The sequence below is a fragment of the Macrobrachium rosenbergii genome, chromosome 27, assembly GCF_040412425.1.
Source record: "Macrobrachium rosenbergii isolate ZJJX-2024 chromosome 27, ASM4041242v1, whole genome shotgun sequence".
NCBI lineage: Eukaryota > Metazoa > Arthropoda > Malacostraca > Decapoda > Palaemonidae > Macrobrachium > Macrobrachium rosenbergii.
Window position 1 is genome coordinate 16,054,967 of NC_089767.1, and position 25,183 is coordinate 16,080,149.

Genomic DNA, 25,183 nt, shown 5'->3' on the forward strand with positions numbered 1-25,183 from the left:
TACGCACAGCAAAAGGAAAATATTACTTGATCCCTACTAAACTAAACATAAACTTAACAAAACTACTATAGCGGTTTTATTTCTCATGCAAAATCACTATATATAAAATGAGCAGCCTGAGCAATTTACGGTAAGTGTCGTTTTCATATACATGCATACATACATACATACTGTACATACACACACACACATATATATATGTGTGTGTGTGTGTGTATATACACCACACACATATAATATAAAAACATATACATATCTATACATACATACATACATACATACATACATACATACATACATATATATATATATATATAAATTATATACTGTATATAAATTTTTGCTGCATGTATGCCTATTCATCCATATACATATACAGTCATAAACTGAAATCCCTCAACTGGCCGTGGAGTAAGATTACTAACACTTGTAAGTCAACAACGCAAAAATTATCAGGACAATAGGAAGGAGTGATATATGAAGCAGAGAATAAAAACCAACCTCCCAAAAATTATTAACAAAAACGAAATCTACTTTTAAGAGACAAGTAACTCGAATCACCGCTCCTTACAATTAAGTATGGAAATACTCTTAACAGAAACAAAAGCATAAGCCACAAAGTAACACAAAATTAAGAAACTTTCTTACTTGCAAGAGTCCAGGTCGCAGAAATGAGAATCACTACAGCGTTCCTGGCAGACTGGTTTCTTCGCCTCCAAACGGTGCAGTACCGTGAGGACTGGCACCGGAAGGTTGAAAGGGGACTTTTTATAGCCACGCTTGCACATTCTCCCAACACAAACGCTGTGTGTCCTGCATTATCGATCGTTTATTGATCACCTAGAAAAGATGATAATTATAAAGGACAGCACTGAGTCATGTAGATCACTTGCTCAAGTTTTCGTGTTTATTTACTTGATCTGAATAAGGAAAAATGAAATAAGTAATAAAACAGCTGCAAAAGTGGCAGTTCAGTGACGCTTTCGAATGAATCAAGGATTCGAAAGTGACCTTTATGGCAAACGTAATTAAATCTGACTTGTGGTGTTATTAAGCGAAAATATTTATCCATAGCTTCATTGTAAATTGGGGATGAGACCCTGCCATTATCTGGGATGACGGAGAAAATTTAGAAATGAACTATGTTGTTTCACTCACTTAATAAATAAGTATATCAAGAAAGTTTATTATACACAACATAGTTAAAAGGGCACAAAAATATTTATATATCTATTACATTATATTTGCCGAAAATTTTCAAAGCAAACTATTTTATAATCTGTCAAATATGTTTCTGATATTTTGATTTTTTGAAAATATTCTGTTTTCAAATGACAAATGAATATACTGGCAAAAAAAAAAAAATTACACAGACTGATCAACGATATAAATCGATAAGGATGTTATCAAAAGAGAGTCATAACAATCTGTAAAATATTTTTTCATACCCTTTTATGCGCAATAAGAGACGTCAGTAACAGTTATCTATATTTCATTGTAAAAGCAATTGATAAAAACAGAAAAAGACACACTCCTAACATTTTTCTTTCAGAGAATTTTTTTTACGGCAAGTATCAAGTGTATGCATTCGGCTAACATCAACGCACCATTTTTTTATTGATTTAATTTATTTTGCATTTTTAACATACTGCGAAATATTACATTTACAAAGACAACGAAATAGTCATCTAGGGTTTCCTGGATGTTCAGAAGTTGACTCTTATAAGGAATCATCAACTCAGATAAGCTCGAAAGATAAAAGTTTTGAGGACGATATAAAAAAACGAATATATTTATCCAGAAAGAACAACACAAACGGAAAATCTAAGGTAATGATGCAGGGGACATGAAAGTCGCACTGCAACTTATTTTAAGCCAAGAAGAGTTGTACTAACAACAGCAGTACTACCTAAAGACTCTTCCACAGTTTAACAGGAAAAGAAATACAAGGCCTCTGGATAGACAGTGGGTGGTGTGATAACAAAAAGCCCTTTGTTGGCCGAGTTGGTTGAGCTTCAATGGGCAGTTCGAATGAAGAGTTAGAGGAATTTATTTCTGGTCATAGAAATTCATTTCTCGCTATAATGTGTCGGAAAATATAGGTCCCGTTGGTACCAATTGGTTCTAGCCACCAATCCTTTTTGTTAATCAGCTCAGTGGTCTGGTAAAACTAAGCTATACTTACTTCAACAGAAAAGTGGTTTTACCTAAAATATGAGTCATATTTTTCGATTTTAAAATGGCGCCAGCAGAGGCACCTAAATTTATTTTGGAAAGCATAAATAAAATAAATAAAAAACTAATAAATATATAAACATTTTACGAGGGGATCCTTGCCTTTTACTTAGATAAAATAGGGTGATCATTATACAACAGAACTTAGCATGAAACAGGTAGTATCACACGCTTCATTTTAATGTCTTGAGATTAAAATGAACGTAAGCAAAGTAAATATTACTGAACAAAAATAGTATTGCTTAAAATATTAGATTTTTAACCTTTTAAATATGGAGCAACGATTAAACATCGAGTAGAACAAGTGTATATTTCGGAGTATATACAAAATTATTCAAAAGACATTTTTAAATTGAAAAAGGTATTTACTTAAAAGGTTAAAAACGGGCATAAGAAGTCAAACTTTTAAATAAAGGAGTCAGTCAAGATCATCACCTCTGCATCCACTTACTTTTACTAAAGTATTTAAGTTTAACGTTCTTAATAGGGAAATGAATGGCACCGAATAATTAACGTTTTATAATCTTAACGAAAACTCCATAAAATTTCAAACTCAACAAGAATATCTCAAAAGTCATCATTAATGACAGTTACCGTGTCATTACTGTATCAGCGTCAAAAGCATGAAGTACACAATGCCTGGCAGACATTCGATAGAAGTTGGAGTAATCTGAACACAGCACCCAATTACTTTACATTTCAGGCAAATGCTTCAGGGTATCAAGAAACTATAAACTCCGAATTAAAAACAGGTATTTACTTTATTAAACATACTGCCAGTCATTTCCTGCGTTGTTCACTTCCTGCAAACCCATACAATTATATTAAAACATATAATCTATCACATAATAATATTTATCGGTAAAGCAAGAAGTAGTGAAAGCGTTTCAATCGTATTTATATCACTTATAACACAAAGATAATTCATTCCTAAGCGTTGAAATGATTGAATATTCGAACGTATGTATGGCACAGCGCCCTACGGTGCTACTAACGTGGCTACAACATGCTGACAAAGATTGCAGATAAATAACATAAAATTTAGAATATTTCTTGTTATTCTTTCGATATGTTCGAAACCCCTCCTCTTTGAATCTTTATGGAGATATCTCTCGATCTATGGTTAGTAAGACTTTCATATAACTACATACATACTTAGGAACAGGAATAGGAATATAGAATTTTCGCCAAGGGCCAAGCGCTGGAACCTAAGAGGTCATTCAACGCTGAAAGGGACATTGACAGTAAGAAGGTCTGAAAGGTGTAACAGGATGAAAACCTCGCAGTTGTACTATGAAACAACTGTCAGAGAGGGTGGAGCGTCAGATGAAAGAAACAATATGATCGGAAGTACAGTAAAATGAAAGAGGTTGCAGCTAGGTTACAGATGGGACGCTGCAAAGAACCTTAAGTAACCCATACAGTGCATCACGTGAGGTGCACTGACGGTACTAACCCCCCTTAGGGGCATACATAAGTATGTAGTCTTTAATACGAAATTATGGGTTATTTCCACTAGGGACAGCAGACAGGCGATGAGAGAGGACTGGCATGAAGCTGCAGAGATTAGAAGAGACTTTCCTAGCAAGTTGCCACCAGCCTGCTAGAGTCAATGAATCAAAAAACTGCTGATACATAGGTACTTTAAAGGAAAACCAAGGGACAAATGGTCATGAAAAGCATTCAAATGTAACAGAAACGGTTACTTAATGTCGATAAGATATACTAAGAAACTTTAAAACAAAATTTTTATTAAAAATTTTCCTGCACGCATTGCAATATGGAAGTACATCCTTTTCAGTTTTTATTTATCCTTCTTTAACATTTCAATACAAAATAATCGAATACTTAATTGGAACTGTAATTTTGCACCTTTCCATATAAATATCCGAAACTGTACAGCATCTGATAGGATTTTCAGATGTAACTCCATCACTGAACAGGTAGCGTACAGAAGCCATTAATGGACTGCTGAACTTTATCAGGCATTTTTGCTCGGCCATACTAGGAATATAGGAATATAGAATTTTAGCCCAAGGCCAAGCGCTGGTACCTACGAGGTCATGCAGCGCTGAAACGGGAACTGACTGTAAAAAGTTTTGAAAGGTGTAACAGGAGGAAAACCTTGCAGTTGCACTACGAAACAATTCTTGAGAGAGGGTGGAAAGTAAGATGGAAAAAGAGAATATGAACAGAGGTACAGTAAAAGGAATGAAAGGGGTTACAACTAGGGACCGAAGGGACGCTGGAAAGAACCTCAATTAATGCCTACAGTGCACGGCATGAGGTGCACTGATGGCACTACCCCCGCTACGGGGGTTTCGGTGATACCCCCTGAGAACAACAAAAATTGGGTCTTGTAAGGTTTTGAGTACGCCTCTACAGTCAATCACAAAAGACATCAGGTCTTTTTGCTGGAAAAGTACGAGCACCAGGGTGACTCGTAGTGTAAGTAATAATTCTGAATCGATTCATTACTTCCTGGTCCCAAAGAATATTGATTTTGGATTTAGTGTCATGGCAGCATCGACGTGAAATTAAGTTTCCCAGAGTGAAATTTAGATAATAAATTCAGATTAACAATATAATCAAGAACGTCTTATTCGTTTTTGTTTCATAGAACTATTTAATTATGAACGTTATGTCACAGCTGCAAATGCCGCAATTATTTTGTTAAAACAACAAGAGCATTTTGAACAAAGCTCATAATACGTGCCTCTATTTCAGATTGTGGAACATTACACTTCTGTATTCACTTACGTATCCACTTCCTCAAAAATCTATCAAGTACGTTTTGTTTTGAAATTTCAGTGACTGAAGAAAAAACAAAAACTTTCATACAATGCAATATAAATGAGGGAATTTCTGCTACCACTTCCTTCCCATGTTATTCATTAAAATTACAACAGCTTTCATGTTCTGAACTTGGTATTCCAGCATTGTACTTATACGGAAAGGGTCGTTGGGCAACAAAAAACTAACATGAAAATCTCAAATGTTCAGTTTCTATATATTTTGAATTTAATTTTGAATACAATTAAAAATGAACACATCAAAGGTTAACAGGAAACTATTTTTTACACGGTTTTAGAGGTTTGGAATTATTGTTTATATGCCATAAGGATGCATTTAATTTACGTAAATTGCAGCTTGGACATCGAGTGATGAAATTGTGATTGATTCACGTCATTCAACTCTGCACTCCAAATTGATGACAGTATCAGTATGGCACCTTTCCTCATTTGCTGGATCCAAACATCATTCAGGCTATTTTATGCAGCGTGAATACAAGTGAGGTTAACGTTAACGTTATCCCACAACAGAGTAATTTTTTCCTCTATCAAAATAAAAAAAAAGTAAAAAAAATGAGCGAAGTTTCTTCGGAACAATTGAGTTTTCTGTACAGTTATAATGGCGTATGAAACTCTCAGTCACGGACCATGAAATTCTCAGCTGCGGCCCATGAAACTTTCAGCCACGGCCCGGTGGTGGCATGTGTTGTTGACACCTATAGCGGCACCAGACGCACGATCATGGCTAACTATAACCTTCAATAAAATAAAAACTACTGAGGCTAGAGGGCTGCAATTTGGTATGTTTGATGATTGGAGTGTGCATGGTCAACATACCAATTTGCAGCCCTCTAGCCTTAGTAGTTTTTAAGATTTGAGGGCGGACAGAAAATGTGCGGACGGACAGACAAATAGCCATCTCAATAGTTTTCTTTTATAGAAAACTAAAACCGAAATGTACTTAAGGGTTTATACTGTTTCTCGCCTATATGAAAAAAGACAATCAAGGGATGACTACCTTTCAAAGACTAGAAGTTTAGACAATTTTACTAGCTCTTTCAGAAGGTAATACCTAACCCACAAGCGCTAGTCTTCCTTTTGATACACTATTTGTAAACAATGCGGACAAGTAAAATGAAATGGAAGAGAATGTTAAGTACAAAATGAAAAAAATATGTAACGTGATAGAGACTTCAATATAATTCTGATTGTTGTCCCTAAAGGCTAATGCGATCAGGCAGAATTAACTAATGTAGTTATCTGTTTAAAAGGGAAATATAGGAAGAAGTTTTACTGTACATAGATTCAAAATATTTAGGAGAGCGAAAGTGGTTTCCTACATGTGTCAAGCTTGTTGTAACAATATTCCCTGACCTTTTAAATATTGACTAGTTTTGCCATAAAGGTTTTATTACACTTGGCAACAGATTGATTTATCATAAAGAGGAAAATGATTCTCGCTTCTGACATTCTCTAATTTCCACCCACTTTTTGTTTGGTTATTATGCTTTGCCTTAAAACCATTCATCGGAAAATGGCAAAAGGACTAATGAAAGACACTGGACGTCACGGAACACACCCACAAAGCCTTCCCTGTGTCCCATTTGCCAGTGGAAAATGCCACATCGAGGATATGACCAATCGAACAGAGGCACTCAGACAATGGTCCCGCCTTCGCTGAATAATGCATTTCCGAGAGATGAAGACCACTTCAACGATTCGGCCTTTACCCGAGACAACTTTTTTTCGGCAATTACCCTGTCACCTGTTCCGATACTCTTGATTGAATCGTCTTCTTCTGTCTCTCCCTCTTTCTCTCTCTCTGCTCTAGTTTTTCTAATGTTTATTTCAGATTTCCCGTAGACTTTAGTTACCAGAAACTGGAGAACTTTTAGCTCATGTTCACCAGTCTCCTTCCTTGTCAGTATGTGGAACGAAGAAACAATATATGAAATGTATTTTTTATTTTGCTGTTTAAAGTCGAGCAAATTAATTCCAGTTTAGTTAGATATGCCTAGAATTCCCTAAAGGACGAATCTCTCAAATGTTATTATATTTACATATACGTACATACACACACACACGCACACACACACATATATATATATAGTAATATATATATATATATATATATATATATATATATATATATATATATATATATATATATATATATATATATATATATATATTATTATAACAGAACCACAAAAATTGGATGGTATCTAGCGGAGATATTTATTCGTGAAAATATATCTCCTTTAGATACCATCCAGGTTTAATGAGGTCCTGTTAGTAATTGCATTAATGCACAGAACAATTATGTAATTGATAAAGTTAATATATATATAAAATATATATATATATATATATATATATATATATATATATAATATATACATATATAATATATATATATATATATATATATATATATATATATATATATATATATATATATAATTCCCCTTTCCTACTATATATATATACACCCTTTTATGGTCCCATCTTCAATACTGCATGATCTTCAATCATTTATTTCATGTAAAGTTCTTTACTCGTAGCCCATCCACGTATAAACGAAGATAAATAAGGAAGTCGAAAAGAAACCAAATGGGTTTACAAAAGGAAGATAATTTGAACAAAGAAGAGCAGCTAAGAAAACATTTAGGTAGAAAAAGTATTTGTATGATACGGAAGTAAATACACAAAGGAAAACATTAATGAGCTAATGGGTGTTAGAATAAAAACTGTGGAGATGATAACTGAAGAGAATGCAATCCTGGGTTGATGGTGTCAGTATTTTAATGATTGAGGATAGAAGAGAGAGCGACCTGAATGGCGCAAGAACGGAAGGTCGCAGTATAAATCTCGGACTATGTTACGGATCCAAGGAGGGTAATTTAGAAATTGTAGAATGGAAAGAGATCAAGAGTAGATGGGATTACAACTAGACAGAAAAATGGTATTTGTGGTGAAAAGCTGGCCAAATATCAAAAGGAAAACATTTGGAGCGGGGAAAGGTAGAAGAATGGAGGTGTTCGAATCATATATGTATTCGGGAACAAATGTAATAAATGTTGCAAAGCTGAGTCAAGAGGTAGTCACAGGATAGGTGAACCGAACGAAGGTGGAGCAGTATAAATCTCAAAGCTTTGGAATAGAGTTGGAATATCTGAAACTTCCTCGTTGGAAAGAGATCGAAGAGTTGTCGGCTTACACTCTGACAGACACTGGTATTCGTGTCTCCGGCCGGCCAATGAAGAATTAGAAATTTATTTTTGGACGTGAAATTCATTTCTCGCTAGAATGGAAGTTTGGAATCCACAATATGTATTTGGGTCCCGTTGCTAGGTAACCAATCGGTTCTTAGCCACGTAAGATGAGTCCTTCAGGCAGTCCCTAGGAGAGCTGTTAATCAGCTCAGTGGGAGCAGTACGTAAAAAGATTTGGTATACTTAATTTCGAATATCTGTGAAGGGTAAAAGTTGAATGTATGAAGCAATTGCTAAACCAACTTCCCTTTATGAATTGTACTGCTATACTGAATACAAATGAAAGGAATAAAGGCTCAAGGTATGAGATAATGTCTGCATATTTTACGGGGAACTGAAAAATATAAATGGCGAAAAATACGGCGGTACAGAGGGGTGGTAAAATGTAATGCAGGTCAAAAGACTGACCAGATTGTTTTAATATGGTTGGTTATGTAGAAAAAATGAAGGATGACAGGATGATGAAAAGAGTGTATAATCTGGAAACAGTAGAAGGATGGAGGAGAGGAAGTCATAGAGTGCTGGAGAGGCTGTCGAAAGGAAGGGCCTTGATATTCAGGAAGCCGAAGAATAAGTGCTTGATAGAGATGAAGGGAGAATTGTGGGTAAGGGGTGTTTGAAGCTCTGGTGATGAGAATTCCGACCTATGCAAGAACTTGCCAGTGTGATAATAGCAGTACCGTATGCAATCAGAGAGTCACGTGCTTGTCACTTGTCCCTTATCTGACGACTGCCATACAAGATATAATAGGTTAAATTTTACAAGTGCAACCGATTTAATAAATGTAGAACCTGATGTGATTATTGGTTTGTGTAGGTATATCCATGACATACTAGGATTATATGAGTGAAGCTATTATTATTATTAAAGTAGTTTAACCAGACTACTGAGCTGACTTTCAGCTCTCATAGGGCTGGCCCAAAGGATTTGATTAAAATACTAGGTCAAGGCCTGAAGTCAAGCGCTAGGACCCAATAGATCATCCGATACAAAGATGAATGAATTAAAATGAAATTAAAAACTGCACATAGGCACATCCTCTCATACAATAAATACATTTACTCAGACTTCCTTACATACATACTAAAACGGTATATTAAAATTCAGAATATAAATTAAACAAAATTTTAAAAATTTTTCTCTTTTTTGTAAAATTCAAATGTTAAAAGGGTTTTCATGCTTTTATTATTTACTTATTTTTATATTTTGTTAATTAAACTACAGTTCTTCAAGAACATCAAAATTGGAACGATTGAAAATGTGAAAGATTCTGACAAAATTTCTTTCACTGATCTATTTCCAAAAGTAGACATTCGTTGTCGGTCATACTTTGGACATTCACATAACACATGTCTGACCGTTATTATTACTCTGCATTCTGAGCACTCAGGAGCCGGGCCATGTGGGCTGCTCATTAAGTGCCCATGTGTCAGACGAGTATGGCCTATTCTGAGGCGTGTTAAAATTACTTGTGCGTGTCTCTCTCTCTGATATGATGAACTCCATTTTTTAACATTAGGTTTTATTTCTTTCAGTTTATTACTTTCAGGTTCTTCATCCTATATGTATTGCCATTTATTCATGATACCCATTTTTATGTGAGTTGCAAAATCAGTAACAGGGATATTCACATTTGATCTTGTCATGTGAGTTGCTGCTTTAGCTGCTTTGTCTGCATCTTCATTTCCTTTGATCCCTACATGCGCAGGGATCCAACATATTTCTACATTTTTTTCATTATTATATAATTTATGAAGTGTTCACCTAACATGTATATGAATGGTATTTTACTGTGGACAAAACATATACAAAAAAGGGAAACTATGTTTTCCATTCAATGATTTTTGTAATTAAAACAATGCACTTTTGTATAGATTTATGTTACTTACAAAATGTATTGTATATTTAATCAATAAAATAACTGACTAACTATATACTATACGATCTGGCTGATACTATGGATGTTTTCTCAACATGGTGTTCATTCATAATGCAATAATTAAAGTATAAAAGAAGCAGTAACCATTGTCATGATTCTCTCTTTTGTGGCATTCTAACCTAATCTTGGTGGCAAGAATGAGAATATCACCCACTTCACTAAGTTGGCTTTGAGGACAGCGAGAACTTAGGTCATTATGGCTTCCCACATATGAAAAAGACATTTTGCTCTGTTACTATTTCTTACATCCAGTTCCTATGTTATCATGACGTTTCACTAATCATCTTTGGCGGCTTAGGGATATGCTCTTATGGGTATCTGGAACAAGAATTGGAGATTTTCCAACACCTAATTTCTGCCCAGCACACATCACAGCGAACGAATCCCATTAATTAAAAAAAAAAAGATGGTCTTTGACAATAAAATAAAGCTCTCTTACGTTGAAAATATCAAAAAAAGTAACTGAACACTTCAACCCCTTCCAATCCGTTCACTTTTCACTGTTTTAAAACCAACGGCAGGTCGCTTGTTAATGTACCTGTATATTTAAACAAAAATGTAAAGTGATACCGGTATTTATAAAACACCATACATTAACCGAAATGAAATTTATGTCGGGGAGACTGGCACATCCATCTCATAAAGATAAATAAAGAATAAACAAATAGTAAGTTATGGTTTAGACAGCTCGGGGCTTTTCATACAAATGAGGGATACTGGTCATACTTATGCCATAGAAGACGATTCTGGAATCGTCATCATCAGTTAAAATGAGATGATGAACTTCTTAGGAGTACGCTGGATATCTGACTTTAAAGACTAGATTATCTTAAGACCCATTCTCGAGCAGATGTTACAGCGGATCCGCTACCCAGGACTAGAATAAGGACAGATTGGCCCATTTCATCACATGATCACAACCAAGTCTAATCCCACCGTCGTCATTCCACACACACACACACACACACACACACACAATTGTATCTTCCATCCAAATCCTCATTTCATTTACCAGTTGTCCACATTAACCAGTGATCAAGGCTGAAGTACTGCCAATCAAAGTGACCTTTGTGATTTTATTGTGTTAGTTGTGCTTTAAGGCCTTATTAATTTCAAAGAACTTTAGTTAATTACACTAAACATACACGCACACAAATAAATAAATAAATAATATATATATATATATATATATATATATATATATATATATATATATATATATATATATATATATATATATATGTAATTGTAATAGACATATTGCCTTCTGAGCTACTTGAATTCTTCTGCACTTTTGGATACGCTTGTCACCACAAAGCCTTAGATGCAAATGCAAGAAATCCGGAGCAATTATGATGTCCGGTAGCGGGTATCGAACAGCATCCCATATTCACAACGAGGCCACGTTGTCGACCTTACCTCGTTGTGATCATGGGATGCGGGTTCAATACCCGTAGAGTAGCGGCCTAGCTCTGATAAGGGGCTTAAAAATGGAGATACTTGCAATGCTTTAGAACAAAGCAAATATGGTTTAATTCGTTCCTTAAGGCGTCTACTATCAGGAAAATTATGTATTCTTGAAATTCACCTCTGATAAGGCAAATAAACCCTTTACTTTTGACTGCCATGAGAAGCATTGAAAATTCCAGTCAGTTGGTTGTAGTGAATTTTTGTGCTCCATATTGGTAAAAAACCCATTATTTAGTATTTAGAGCTTATTTCAGCATATTACAGCATATTCTTATTACCTCTGCCAAGGAGGTTATGTGAACACCTGTGATAATTCATTTATCTATTTTTCCTTTTATTTTTTATTTATTCCTTTATTTATTTATCTGTGTGTCTTTTAACAAGATTGCACAAAAACTACTGAACGGATTTCAATGAAATTTTTAGAAATACTTATATATGTTTGGAGGAGGTACTGATTAAATTTTCAGCAAGATCAGACGAGGGCTGGCTGGCCTGGCCAAGTCGGGTCACCCTGCCCCACACAAACTATTGAAGGAGGAACTAAATAAATTGTAATCAATATCCAGCCAAGTTGGGTCAGCCCGCCCCTTGGCGGAAGTATGTAATACTAACCATGATACCTTTACATTAGAAAAAAAAATTAGTGAATATAACCACTGGCCTAGTGGCAAGTGAGGAAGTAGAAAAGTCATTGAGAGAAGGTGCAGAGAAAGGAGTATCTATGATGGAGGACTATATCAAAGAGAGGTTATTAGAAAAATCTGTAAGTTTCTGGGAGCCAATCAAGAAGATGCCACTTGTAACATTTTCTTCAATGAAAAAATGTCTCTAAAATGACAAAGAGAAGAAATTACAGATGGACACAGAGGTTTTATTCTGACGATTACTTGCAGCGTCAAAGTATCGTGACATTGACTTGTATAATATCTTGAAATCTGAGCTGGCAGCAGTACCCCCTTCAATATTCCATGATGATGGTAAAATGAGGAAAACCAAGTCTGATTTTGCTGCTTAACTAGAAGAGAATGGAAGCGAAATTTGGTTCTTCCACATATACCTCTTGCATCCGATACAGATGCCTACCTCATTGATGGCATGGCCATGATACAGAGCTTGAATGAAAACTATTTTAAGTCCTTCAATGATCTTGGGAGCATAGTGTTTTAAAGACTCATCAAAATAAACAATAAGGATATGAATGTTGATGCTGTGACAGTGGTGTTCGATAGATATGACAAGGAGTTCAGTATCAAGTCATCCGAGAGAGATTGCCGTGGATCCACCGATTCTGGAATCACCATACTTATTCATGGGAATAGACTTGTTCCCAATTACCGATGCTTTTTGAAATCAGTTCCGAATAAGGCAGGTCTTGCTTCCTTCATATCTGATTATATTTGCTCACATGGCGATGAGCTGCTGCCTACAGGGATATCAATAATATTAGTTGGAGGATTCAAAAATGGAGAGCTAGTGTAAGTCCCAAAAGAAGGTAATGTGTATGCTATGGATGAACTGAAATGTACTCGTGAAAGACAGCCACACGCCTACTGTTACTTACAGTGAGCCTCTCAAACCAACATTCGAGGATCATCATGAGATGTGATGACACAGATGTCTTGTTGCTACTTATATACTACTGGAATCAAAGTATGCTTTGCCTGAGGTATATAATGCATTGTGGACATTCAGGGCAAGATATTACAAAGGAACGCGACATTCCAGCTCATGATATAGCCAGCAAGCTTGGTTCAGGTATATGCAATATTCTACCTGCTGTCCATTCTCTCTCTGGATGTGACAGCACTTCTGCAATCTATCGGATGGGAAAGCCTACTGCCTATACAGTTCTCATACAAAATGCCAAAACCTTACAGTGTTTGAGCCATCTCCAGGATCTGGATACATTCCTGGAAGCTTCAATGGATTTTGTGATATTAATGTATGGGAAGAGAGCCAAAAGTCAAACATCATTAAATAAACTGAGATTTTATTTTGCAGTTAAGACCGACTGACAGACCGGCAACACAGCTGCCACCGACTGAAGATGCTTGTAAGAAACATGCTCTCCGTGCCAGGTATCAGACCATAGTGTGGTGTCAGAGCCACTCACCTAAGCCCGAAACACCTGACCCTACTGGTAATGGATGGCATGTAGACAACATCAATGGACTTCAACCTACCTTGTATAAAAATGAATCTGCTCCAGAAGAATTAAGGGATATTACTCACTTATACTGCAAAGACAAATTTTGTAAAGGGCATAACTGTTAATGCAGACAAGCTGGTCTAGAGTGTATTGAAATCTGTTCAAGTTACTCTCAACAATGTGATAATCCAATAAATAGGAAGGAACAAAATGTTGAGGATAATGGAAGTAAAAGAGATTTCGACGATGACTAAGATGTGAACTGAGGTTAGAATTTCTAGACCTGTCTTCTTTCTTGCTGAAGTTAAATTTCTAGTTTACCCTACAAAACTACAAGAAATTCTTTATTAGTTTATTTTCAAATATTCAATGTGTTAATTGTTTATTTTGTTTGATAAAAAGAGAGGATAACCTGAAATCCATTTACTCTGCGAGGTGACTCTTATATTGACGACATATTTTGTATTTTATATTTTGTATTTTCACATACCAGTGCTAGTCGTTAAGGGTTAATTATTAATTCCAGTTTAGTTTCTGTCTTTAGCATTTTCTTTTATGTACAATATCAGTGTATTGTAAATAATGTATAGTATAAGGCAGTTTGTTTTAGGGTTAGTTTGCTAAAAGAATCAGTAATAAGAAACGTGACATATATGACAAATAGTTAATATAATTTTTTTGAATTGATCAATAATAAATTAAATAATTAATTGTTGCAAACCCTCAAAATATACGAAAACTTTATGTATATACGGCATTTTGTAATTTCCATTTCTGTTTAAAGTCAGATACCAATATAAGGAAAACCTAATTAGTTTTTTTTTCTATTTTTCCTGATTTCTCTTGATATAAAATCTAAGGCGTTAAATCTCCAAGTTAGAAGTGAATTTCAAGAGTACAACCTCACTTTCCTCAAAGGGGATATCTGAAGGAACCAAGTAAAACAAATTCCAACTTGTTCTAAAGTAGTGCAAGGTATCATCAAAACTTTGTACTAAGGCCACAGCACTACCGCTATCGGACATCTTAATTGTTTCATATGTCTTGCACTTGGATCCAAGGTTTTGTAGTGATAAGCGTATCCAAGAAGTGCGAGGAATTCGAGATGTTAAGAGAGCATTGCGGCTATTACAGTTACGTACGTATCTGATATAAAGTGACCAGTAGATTCTATATCATAGAAGATGCACGTGATTTTTTAGTATAAAATACCAAAAGAATATAACTGTTCTGTACCATAGCGCTTTGACGTTTGTTCACGTTCCGTTTAGAAGAATGACAAAGACAAAAGAAACAAGAACCTCTTCTTCTTCTTCTTCTTCCCAGCTTGTTCCCATTTTTATATGGGGTCGCCGTGATGCCTTCTTTGAAGGACTTTCACAGGTGGTTAATTGTCAAAATGGCAATAAAGAGATATTCCGAAATAATCTGGTCATAGAAACACATCCCTAACGCTGAGAACTACAGAAAGGGCACGCCATGGAAAATACATACCGGTAATCATGTAAAAAAAAAAAAAAAACACACACAATACTATGATCCCTAAGCTTACATTCATCAAAAACTTTATTAATCATAAAAGCAAGTTTAAAATGTCCAAGGCATAAGTCTAAAACACTACTTGATTATTTGCTTTCGCGTAATTAACATTTTTGCAACAACAACAAAAAAATACTCCTTTGGCTACAAAGATACAATTTTATCGACAATATTTAAAAAAACATTACATACTTCCAGCCGTATTTTCTTCTACCCAACATATTCAAGAATACTATTTGCAGTCCAACAGCTGCTGCCATCTAGTGACAACAAGTGAGTACAAAACCAAAACAAAATACAGCTGATCAGTCTGTCGGCTGCCACATGAGACAAATCGTTGACTGGGGATCTGTGATTATGACCTCCACGTCAACTTGTACAAAACAGAACGGACACAATTACAACCTCTTGGCTTGGACCACTGCACCACGTCTCCGCACCTTCATGAATCAAGTGTGACCTGCAACATTTGCTACGATCTTACATCCCCTTACAGGTGTCATTCAATACCCCATCCGTCCCTACCGTGAACCCCTAACTGGTCGCCTACCTGCTGGGAACTGGGACTGTAAAAACCCGAAAACCAGATCCTTTAGGGTGACCACGGAAAATACTTTGCACTAACCCAAAATGTAGAAATGACAACCAAAGGAGACATCTTAAGGAATTCTATTCAAATATAATATCCGTTATGCTTTCCTCCGGCAGGGATACCTTTAAATTTCGTCAAAGCAATGCTCGTAACACACCTAGCTTGAATGACTTGGTTAAAAGATCTGTATACACACTCCGAGAAATGCTTTTACTATGGAGGCATAATGGTAGCCCGAGGGAAGGACACTTTGCATTGCTAATGAGACAGGCGAGAACGCAGTTCAAACTCGCTCTTAAGCAATGCAGACTAAATGAAAAGCAACTGAGAGCTCATGCAGTGTCTAGAAAATTAGAATATGGTGTTTACCCTCATCTTTGGAATGACATTCAGTCCCTAAATCCCAAAAGTCAAAGCTAAGAAGCTATCAAAGAGAGTAGGAGAAGCCGTCGGCGACGAGGCTATAGCAAAAATGTGGGGCGATCCCTTCAGCGCTATCCTGAACTGTATAAACGATCAAGACTCCCGAAGGGAAATAGATAACCTCCTTACTGATAACATTCAATTTCATTTCGCCGATCGTATTACGCCAGGTAACATCAGCGATGCCATAAATAACAGACCCAATAATAATCGCCTGGCTACAATGGTCTTCCTGCAGAAGCTTTCAAATTCTGCCACATGATAATTTACATTTTGCTAGCTGCCCTATTCAATGCGCGCATAATTCATCAGTTTCTCCCAGACTCCTTGCTCTTAGTTCACTTAATACCATTGATCAAAAACAAGCTAAAGTATGCAGCTGACCCTGGCAATTATCGCCTGATTGCAATTATTATAATTGCGTCAAAAATATTTGAATCGGTTCTTCTAATGAGGCTTCTCCCCTTTCTACACAATACTGACAACCAGTTCGGATATAAAGCAAACCACTCAATCGACACCTGCATCTACATCCTAAAAGAATTGCCGAACTGTTACCCATCATCAGCTCACCTGTATTCCTATGTTTTGAAGGTGTGTGAAAAGCCTTTGACAGAGTAAACTACCTAAAGCTCTTCCTGAAGCTGCACAAAACAGGCACACCCATATATCTGACTGACATTGTATATTGCTGGTTTTCCACACGGCAGTTCTGTGTCAAATGGCTCCCTAAACGGGCTCCGGCAAGACGGCATTCTCTATCAAAGAAACAACAATAAATAATCTGTTATGCCGACGATATGGTTCTGATTTCCCCATCAGTGCAAGGTCTCCAGCGAGTAATCGACACTTGCCGCAGACATGCAGAGGAATTTGATATCCTATACGACGAAACCAAGACCCAGTGCATGACGCTGCTTCCGAGATAGCTTAAAGCATATTGCAGAACCACTAATTTTCGTCAGAAACCATCGTCTGGAATTCGTGCATGAATTTCCGTACTTGGGCCACGTCATCACGGACGACCTAAAGATATGGCAGATGTAGAACAGAGGGGTCGCAAACTGTGTGCAACTGGCAACATGATTGCAAGGTTTGCGTTTTGTCACCGAGACACGAAATTGCTGCTATTCCGCTCGTACTGCTACAGCATATATAGGTGTTCCCAAGACGAACTTTACCCGAGAGACCATGAGACGTATCACTGTTGTTCACAATGACATTAAGACGCCTCACCAACACCTCGCTACCACTCTGCCATGCAGATGTTCACAGAAAACCGCCTGGATAATTTAAAAATCATTGTGAGGCGAACAATGTCCAGTCTGATCACCCGACTGAGAAACATCATCAATTCGCTTATCCGATGCGTCCTAGGCAGTGAGGCAAGATCTAAAATGTCGGAAAGATGGGTTAATGAGGAGTCTGTTCCATAAATGGCGTTAACTTCCTTCACACTGGGGAGGCCTGAGTTACTGTACATAGGCTACTTGTTCTCTATTTTTGTAATGTAGTAAAGTGTCATCTGCAGAATCTGTTATTATTATTATTATTATTATTATTATTATTATTGATTTTACTATATTACTTTGTTTATTATGATTATTTTTTATTATTATCATTGTTATTATTTTTATTGAGTTTGCTTTTTCACTTTTCGTATTTAGCCCTCTGACCTGACTTATGTAACCACCTAAGGTTCCTAGCTGGAATTCAGTTGTATGCAATCTGTTTCTAACTGCTATCACTTTTAATATTTTTACTGTTATTCTCAATATTAGTACTGTCATTACCATTATTATAATTACTATTTTTGCTACTACTTCAGCAACTGTGTGATATTGCCAATTATAATTTTTATAATTTTATCTAGTGTATCTGGATTGTGTTTTTGTATTCTCCCCACTTTGTATATCCCATGTATATGGCCCACGGCCGAAATAAAGATTATTATTATTATTATTATTATTACACACACAATTATATATACATAAACACACACACACACACACACACACACATATATATATATATATATATATATATATATATATATATATATATATATATATATATATATATATATATATATATATATATAACAATATTTAAGTAGCCTGATCTACGTATAATCTAATGATTCAGGTTGCTGAAATGATTCTGTGCCAACATAAGCTAAAGGCGAATGGCAAATTGAAAAACTGAATCCTTGCCTAGGTTTTTCGTTTACCAGTAAAAAAAAATACTGTTGCCTGTTAAGGAATCCCCACTGCAGTACCCTACCCTTGCCTTCGCTGTGTAGTCGAAAATATACTTTGGCCTACTTGGGAATTTTAAATACAGTATCCAGTATCCTAGCGTACTCGTATGGGGGATAGTGCCATCAGTGCACTTCACGCATTGCACTGTAGGCATTTTTATGTTTTTGCAGTGTCTCTTCGGCCCCTTGCTACAACTCATTTCATTCCTTTTACTGTACCTCATTCATATTCTCTTTCTTCCATCTTACTTTCCACCCTCTCCTAACAAATGTTTCATGGTGCAACTGCGAGGTTTTCCTCCTTTTACACCTTTAAAACCTTTTTATTCTCAGTTTCCCTCCCAGCGCTTGGTCTTTGGCCTAAATTATATATTCCATTTCAGTATCCTAGCGTAGACTCCTTTATTGAGTAGCTGTAGCCTACTAGGGAATTTTAGATACAGCATCTAGCCTAAGCTCCTTGGTTGAGTAGTCTAAAAAAATATTGAAGCATAATAGGTTCTTTCCACCATCCCGTTTGCCTCGGGGTTGTAAGATGTTGTGGTATGGTGTTTGGTGCCCAGGAGCTGGGTCAGGGCGGCCCATAACTCCGACAGGAATGCCGAGCCCCTATCCGTGGATATGTCGTCCGGGACTCCGAACCGGCTGATCCAGCTGGTGAGGAGAGCTTCTGCGCATGCTGGAGAAGTTGCTTCGGTCATCAGCGTTGCCTCTGGCCACCTGGTGGAGCGGTCGACGACTGTCAGGATGTATCTGGCTCCTCCTGAAGGAGGTAGGGAGCCAACGATGTCGACGTGGATGTGTCCGAAGCATCTCCTCGGCTGCGGGAACTCTCCTACTCCTGATTCTGTGAGCCTGCCGATCTTGCTTCTCTGGCAGTGGAGGCATTGCTTGGCCCAGGTCCTGGCATCCTTTCGGATCCTGTGCCACATGAATTTTTCCGTCAGGAGGCGCGAGGTGGTACGGCCTGAGGGGTGGGAGAGGCTGTGGATCACGCGAAGACCTTTCTTACATCGGGAGGCCGGGATTAGGGGTTGGGGACGGCCCGTGCTGGTGTCGCAGAGGAGGGTGAGACCTGAATTTCGAAGGGCACGTCCCCCCACACCAGGGACGTGTAGGCGGCACGGTAGGCAGGTGTCTCTGGGTCGACAGCCTGTTCACGGCGAGGTCCTCATAATCGATCCCGAGCTGGATGGAGTTGATCTCAATCCTGGAGAGGGCGTCTGCTACAGGATTGCTCTGGCCGGGGTGTAACGGACGGAACAGGAGAACTCGCCAATGCTGCCAGATGCCTCTGCTGCCTTGCCGACCAGCGTCACCCGCCTTCGTGAAGGCGTGGACCAGGGGTTGTGGTCTGTCCACAGGATGAAGGACGTCCCCTCCAGGGGGAACTTGAAGTGTCTCACCGCCACGTAAGCGGCGAGGAGCTCCCTGTCGAACGTGCTGTATTGTGCCTCGGTGGGACTAAGTTTCTTGCTGAAGAAGGCCAAGGGGTGGGGTGTGCCGTGGATTACCTGTTCCAGGACGGCACTGCAGGTGACATTGCTGGCGTCTGTTGTCAGCTGCAGAGGGGCAATGGGGTCATGGTGTGCCAACGTTGCTGCCTTGGCGAGGGATACCTTCGCCGTGGAAGGCCCGGTCCTGTTCTGGTCCCCACACCAAGGATTTGGGGCGTCCCTTCAGGGCCTCTGTCAGGGGGGCCATGGTGTGGGCAACACCCGGGATGAATCTCCTGTAATAGTTCACCATCCTGAGGAACTCCTGAAGGGCCTTGATTGATGTGGGCGTGGGGAACTTCTTAATGGCCCTGACCTTAGAAGACAGGGGGTGGACGCCCTTGGTGGAGATTTCGTGGCCCAGGAATTCAATTTTCTCCACCCCGAAGGTACACTTGTCGAACCGCACAACGAGCCCGTTGTTATTCAGCCATTTGAGGATGGCCCGCAGGTGCTGAAGGTGTTCCTCCCATGACCTGGAGAATATGAGTATGTCGTCTACATAGCAGACGCAGAAGTCCAGGTCACCGAGGATGCTGTCCATCAGACGGTGGAGGGTCGCCCCTGCGTTCCTCAACCCGAAGGTGGAGAATGCAAAGACGAAGGACCCGAATGGTGTAACGATGGCGGTCTTCGGGATGTCTTCCGGTGCTACAGGAACCTGGAAATAGGACTTCAGGAGGTCCACTTTGGAGAATATTTTAGCCCCGTGGAATGAAGACGTCAGGTCCTGCATGTTCGGCAGGGGGTAGTGGTCTGGCTCTGTCCCTATGTTTGGACGGCGATAGTCCCCACAGGGTCTCCAGGTGCCATCGGCCTTCTTCACCATATGGAGGGGGGAGGCCCAGGGGCTGGAGGCCTTCCTGCAGATCCCCATCCTTTCCATCCCTGTGAAGGCCTTCTTCGCCTCCTGAAGGCGCTGCTGGGGAGGCCATCGGAACTTGGCGTAGACAGGGGGCACCCTTCGTCGATATGTGATGGTAGATACCATGCTTTGCAGGGGTTCTGGGCGTCAGGCGGAGTTCTGGCTTGAACACTCCAGGGAACTCCTTCAGGAGGGCGCCGTGCTGGTGGAATCCTACGGAGCAGAGGGTGGTCTCACAGGGGCTGGTGGATAGGGGCAGGGCCTGACAGGTCCCCATATCGATGAGGCTCTTCCGACCCACGTCTACTGCTAGGTCGTAGTGGGCGAGGAAGTCTGCTCCTAGAAGCGGGGTTCTCACGTCGGCGATGATGAACTCCCAGTTGAAGTTCCTCCCGAGGATGGAGACCGAAAGAGGCCTGGTTCCGTAGGAGGGGATGGGGGACCCGTTCGCTGCCGTCAGGTGGGTCGTCGCGTCCGGCGGGCGCCAGAGGTCTTCTCCTGAGGGTGGAAATACTGAGTGGATGGCCCCAGTGTCCACCAACATCATCTTGCCGGAGGTTGCCTCTCTGACGTAGAAACCTACTGACGAGGGTTTCCGTGGCCCCTGAAGTACTGCTGCTGCATAGGTGCGGGTGGCCTGTCAGGCAGGCCGCCTCCCGGCCCGTTGGGCAGGCTGCCTCCTGGCCCGTTTTTTGGATGTGTGAATGAGCAGGGGGGGCCGGCATAACTTGGCGTATTTACCGAACTTCTTGTGGAAGTGACAAACGCCAGGTATCTCTTCTTTGCGGTGGGGGGGTGGCTTTTTCTTGATGACAGCGCAGATAGGATCTTCGGGGACTTCCTGAAGGAGGATGAAGTTGGTGGAGGGCACCGCAGCTGTAGTCTTCCTGGTCGCACGTACAACCTCCGTCAGGCGGTGAGCGGTCTCGACGAGGATGTCCCGGGGCAGGCTGAAGGGGTCCGGGATCTGGGATCGGACCTCTGGATGTAGCTGACGCAGGAAGATCTCTGTTGACAGGTCGACCTGTCTCTGCAGGCCGTAGATGTCCATATCGGGGAGGTAGAGGAGGTCGTCGATGGTGTTCATTATGTCCCTGGGGTCCCCGTCTCTCCTGGGGTTGAGGGCGAAGTCCATCAGGTGGGATGCCCTCTCGGAGGCCGACGCTGTGCAGGTCTCAGGGAGCTTATCTTTAAGCTGGAGGAATGTTACTGGGTCCCCCTGGGAGCGGAGCCATGTCGTGACCTTCTTGTAGATTTCCTCCGGCAGGGCGTTGATGGCAACATCGGCCTGGAGGACAGCATCCGTCAGGCCGGCAACTCGGAAGTTCCCTTCTACCCTGTAGAACCATCCCTCAGGGTCGTCCCGGGTGTAAGGGGGCAGTCGGACGGTTGGGGCGACCTTCAGCTGCTCTGGTGCACGCGGTGCGGGAACGGGCAAGAGTCGGGAGACGGACAGGTTGCGGGGGGTAGGTGTCAGCCGTGGCGTAGAGGTGCGCAGGAGCGAGTGAGGCGGGTTGTCTCCTGATGCGTCGGCTACCGAGGGACCGAGTGTAACAGATCTGTCTGCCATGTTTTTTGTTCAACCTTATCGATATCTCGAGCACCAAAATGTACAAGGAGTACGCTGTAATTAGTCTGCTAATGGTGCGGGAGACCTACCGACGAGAGTCGGAACGCCCGAACGCCCAGTGGGCGCCAGATCGAGTCCGTTAGGGGCATGAAGTTTTCATCCGAGCGAAAACTAAGTGCCGTAGTTAGTCCGTTAATGGCTCGGAGAAATACTCCTTGGGTCACCAATATAAGGTTGTCCAAAAATACAATGACAGAACAGTGAGACTGATTTATTGACAAAAAAAATATACACAACTTCCTTAAAAGGACCGAGGCCTTATCTGGATGAAGGCCCGGTGCATAAAGGGCATATGTGTGACCTGGGTCAACCAATTATACAAATACAAATATACAACCTTGAGAAACAAAATCTAAGGCATGGTATATGACCTGCCAGACAAATGTTACAATAAATAATAATACGTTATTAATGCCGACTGACCTCATTTTTACATAATTCAACAGTAGGACACTTCCGATGACCGCGACCCGAGGTCATCGGGTCGCGGAGCCCTCCAAGGTGAAGGCTGTGGGCACAGCTAGGGGCCGAAGGGACGCTGGAACAAAGGAAGAGAGAATGGAAGTCAAGTAAAAGGCTAATCAGTGGGCGTGGCTAGGGGCCGAAAGGGACGCTGGAACAAAGGAAGCGAGAATGGAAGTCAAGTAAAGGCTAATCAGTGGGCACAGCTAGGGCCGAAGGACGCTGCGTACAGCTTTTTAGTAATGCTTCCAGTGCACTGATGTCCTAACTCTCGTACGGGTATTGCCTAATAAGGAATTTTTGTTGGTTAGGCTAACAGATAAGGCTCTTTCTAAGACTCAAAAAAAAAGCAGTTATCATCATCATGGTGGAAAACAGACAGCTAACTGAATGGCATTTCGTAGAACATTAAGAAAATAAAATACCACCCAAACTGTGTTGTATGCTCTATGCCTCCTGCCAAATATACCAAAAAAGCTTTTGGGAATTGAAAAAATGGCAGATCTCTTTTTATTGTAAGCATTGTGTTAATAACCCGATTTGTGTGCATACATACTTTGAAATTTTCCATACTGTAAAAAATAAAAAAAAAGTTATTGCTAAAAAATATGATACGAATTTCTTTTGCTTTCCTATATTGAATTTTTTTAGTCCAGGTAATGAAAATAAAAGCTGATATTGTTAACGAAAATAAAAGATGACATTGTGTTTATTACTGTCCCTGTTTTTGAATAAAAAAATTAAAACAGAAAAAATTCCATTGCAATTTCCCATTTCTATGTAACTTGGCTTGAGGCATATCATCATTTTAATAAAATATATAATCAGTGAGCGCTTCCATTGCATTTACCATATATAGGAAGATCTTAAATTTGAGATATTTTTCAAACACTTTTTTTATAAATGGCTCAAAATTACCATAAAATCAAAATTTTGGTGGAAAATATGGCTAAATATGGAAAACAAATAGCCTTTCGACTTCACAGAGTACATGGAAACAGATATTTATCATTTCTACGATTTTACCTGGGGAAATGCTTATCATGAGTCACTTATACTGTACACTGACTCTAAATGAATCATTTATTCACTTACCTCAATATTTTTATAGTATCTGACCGCTGTTGATTCAGGTAATCGTAAAAAACAAAGAAAAGGGCGAATATAACTGAGCTGACGGCTCTACTCACAAGGCAGTTGAAAGCAAAACACTTTAGGGTAAGTTTATGATTACACATATTTACGTCAAATGAATAATCAGAAGTTGAGCTTAACTAAGCAGACAGGTAAGGCCGGAGAGATTAATTATACTGGAAACACCTGAAGGGCAAAGCACAATCAAGGAAGAATTCCAATGCTAAGGATCCATCACTCTGTAAACAGAGAGATTTGCGAATTATAGGCCAGTAAGGACACAGTAAAATATGCCTAGGACAAGGCGGTGCACGAAGGGTAGCAAGGATGCCTTGAACACACGATTTTACGTAATTACTCAAACGCTGGAATTTTCGTAACACTGCTCTAACAAGGCAAGGTTAATATGGAAATACTGGCACTTAGAAATGAAAATAGGAAGTATAATGCGAGAATTCAAACAGTGTGACTGAATGAAAAGAACCTTTGCAACAGATCACTTTACCTTATAGAAGAGGTGGCTTTAGTGTGGGTAATGGCAGCAGAGGAGGGCTAAAAGGCTTCACTGGTAAGAATACTAAGGCCCCCTGCAAGATAGAACCGCGTTGTAGAGGCTGAAGGAGGCAGGAATGCAAAGGGCGGATATAACTCGCTTGCGTCCAGATCTGTCTCTAACTACTCGTTCCTTCAGTCAGGTCTTTCACGACCTCAGGTCAGGGATTATGATGTTTTCCTAATGCAGATGGGGTTAGTGTTGTCCCTCTATGTGCGCACATCATTTGAAATGAGGGTCCCCTCGTGGTGAGCCAGTTTCAGGTGTTCCTACAGGAGCCACACCTCTCTCTTAATCTGGTTTATCCTACCTCTGGCCATAAATTAATCTCCTCCCAGCCTCTTGGTCTGAAAAACAAAGGGCTT

At 39.6% G+C, this 25,183-nt stretch overlaps 1 protein-coding gene across 8 annotated transcripts in view; it reads right to left on the reverse strand.

The window, feature by feature from the left end:
• The window catches only part of LOC136853433 (glutamate receptor ionotropic, delta-1-like), a 276,672-nt gene that overhangs the window by 78,852 nt on the left and 172,637 nt on the right, over nucleotides 1-25,183 (reverse strand). For 5 of the 8 annotated variants that reach the window (XM_067128993.1, XM_067128999.1, XM_067128992.1 and 2 more), the window contains exon 2: nucleotides 649-840. The exons of the other annotated variants lie outside the window; for them this stretch is intronic. In XM_067128993.1, the coding sequence (XP_066985094.1) occupies nucleotides 649-788 (140 nt within the window). In that variant the 5' untranslated portion in view covers nucleotides 789-840. The remainder of the gene's footprint in view (nucleotides 1-648; nucleotides 841-25,183) is intronic. 8 annotated transcript variants of the gene reach the window in all.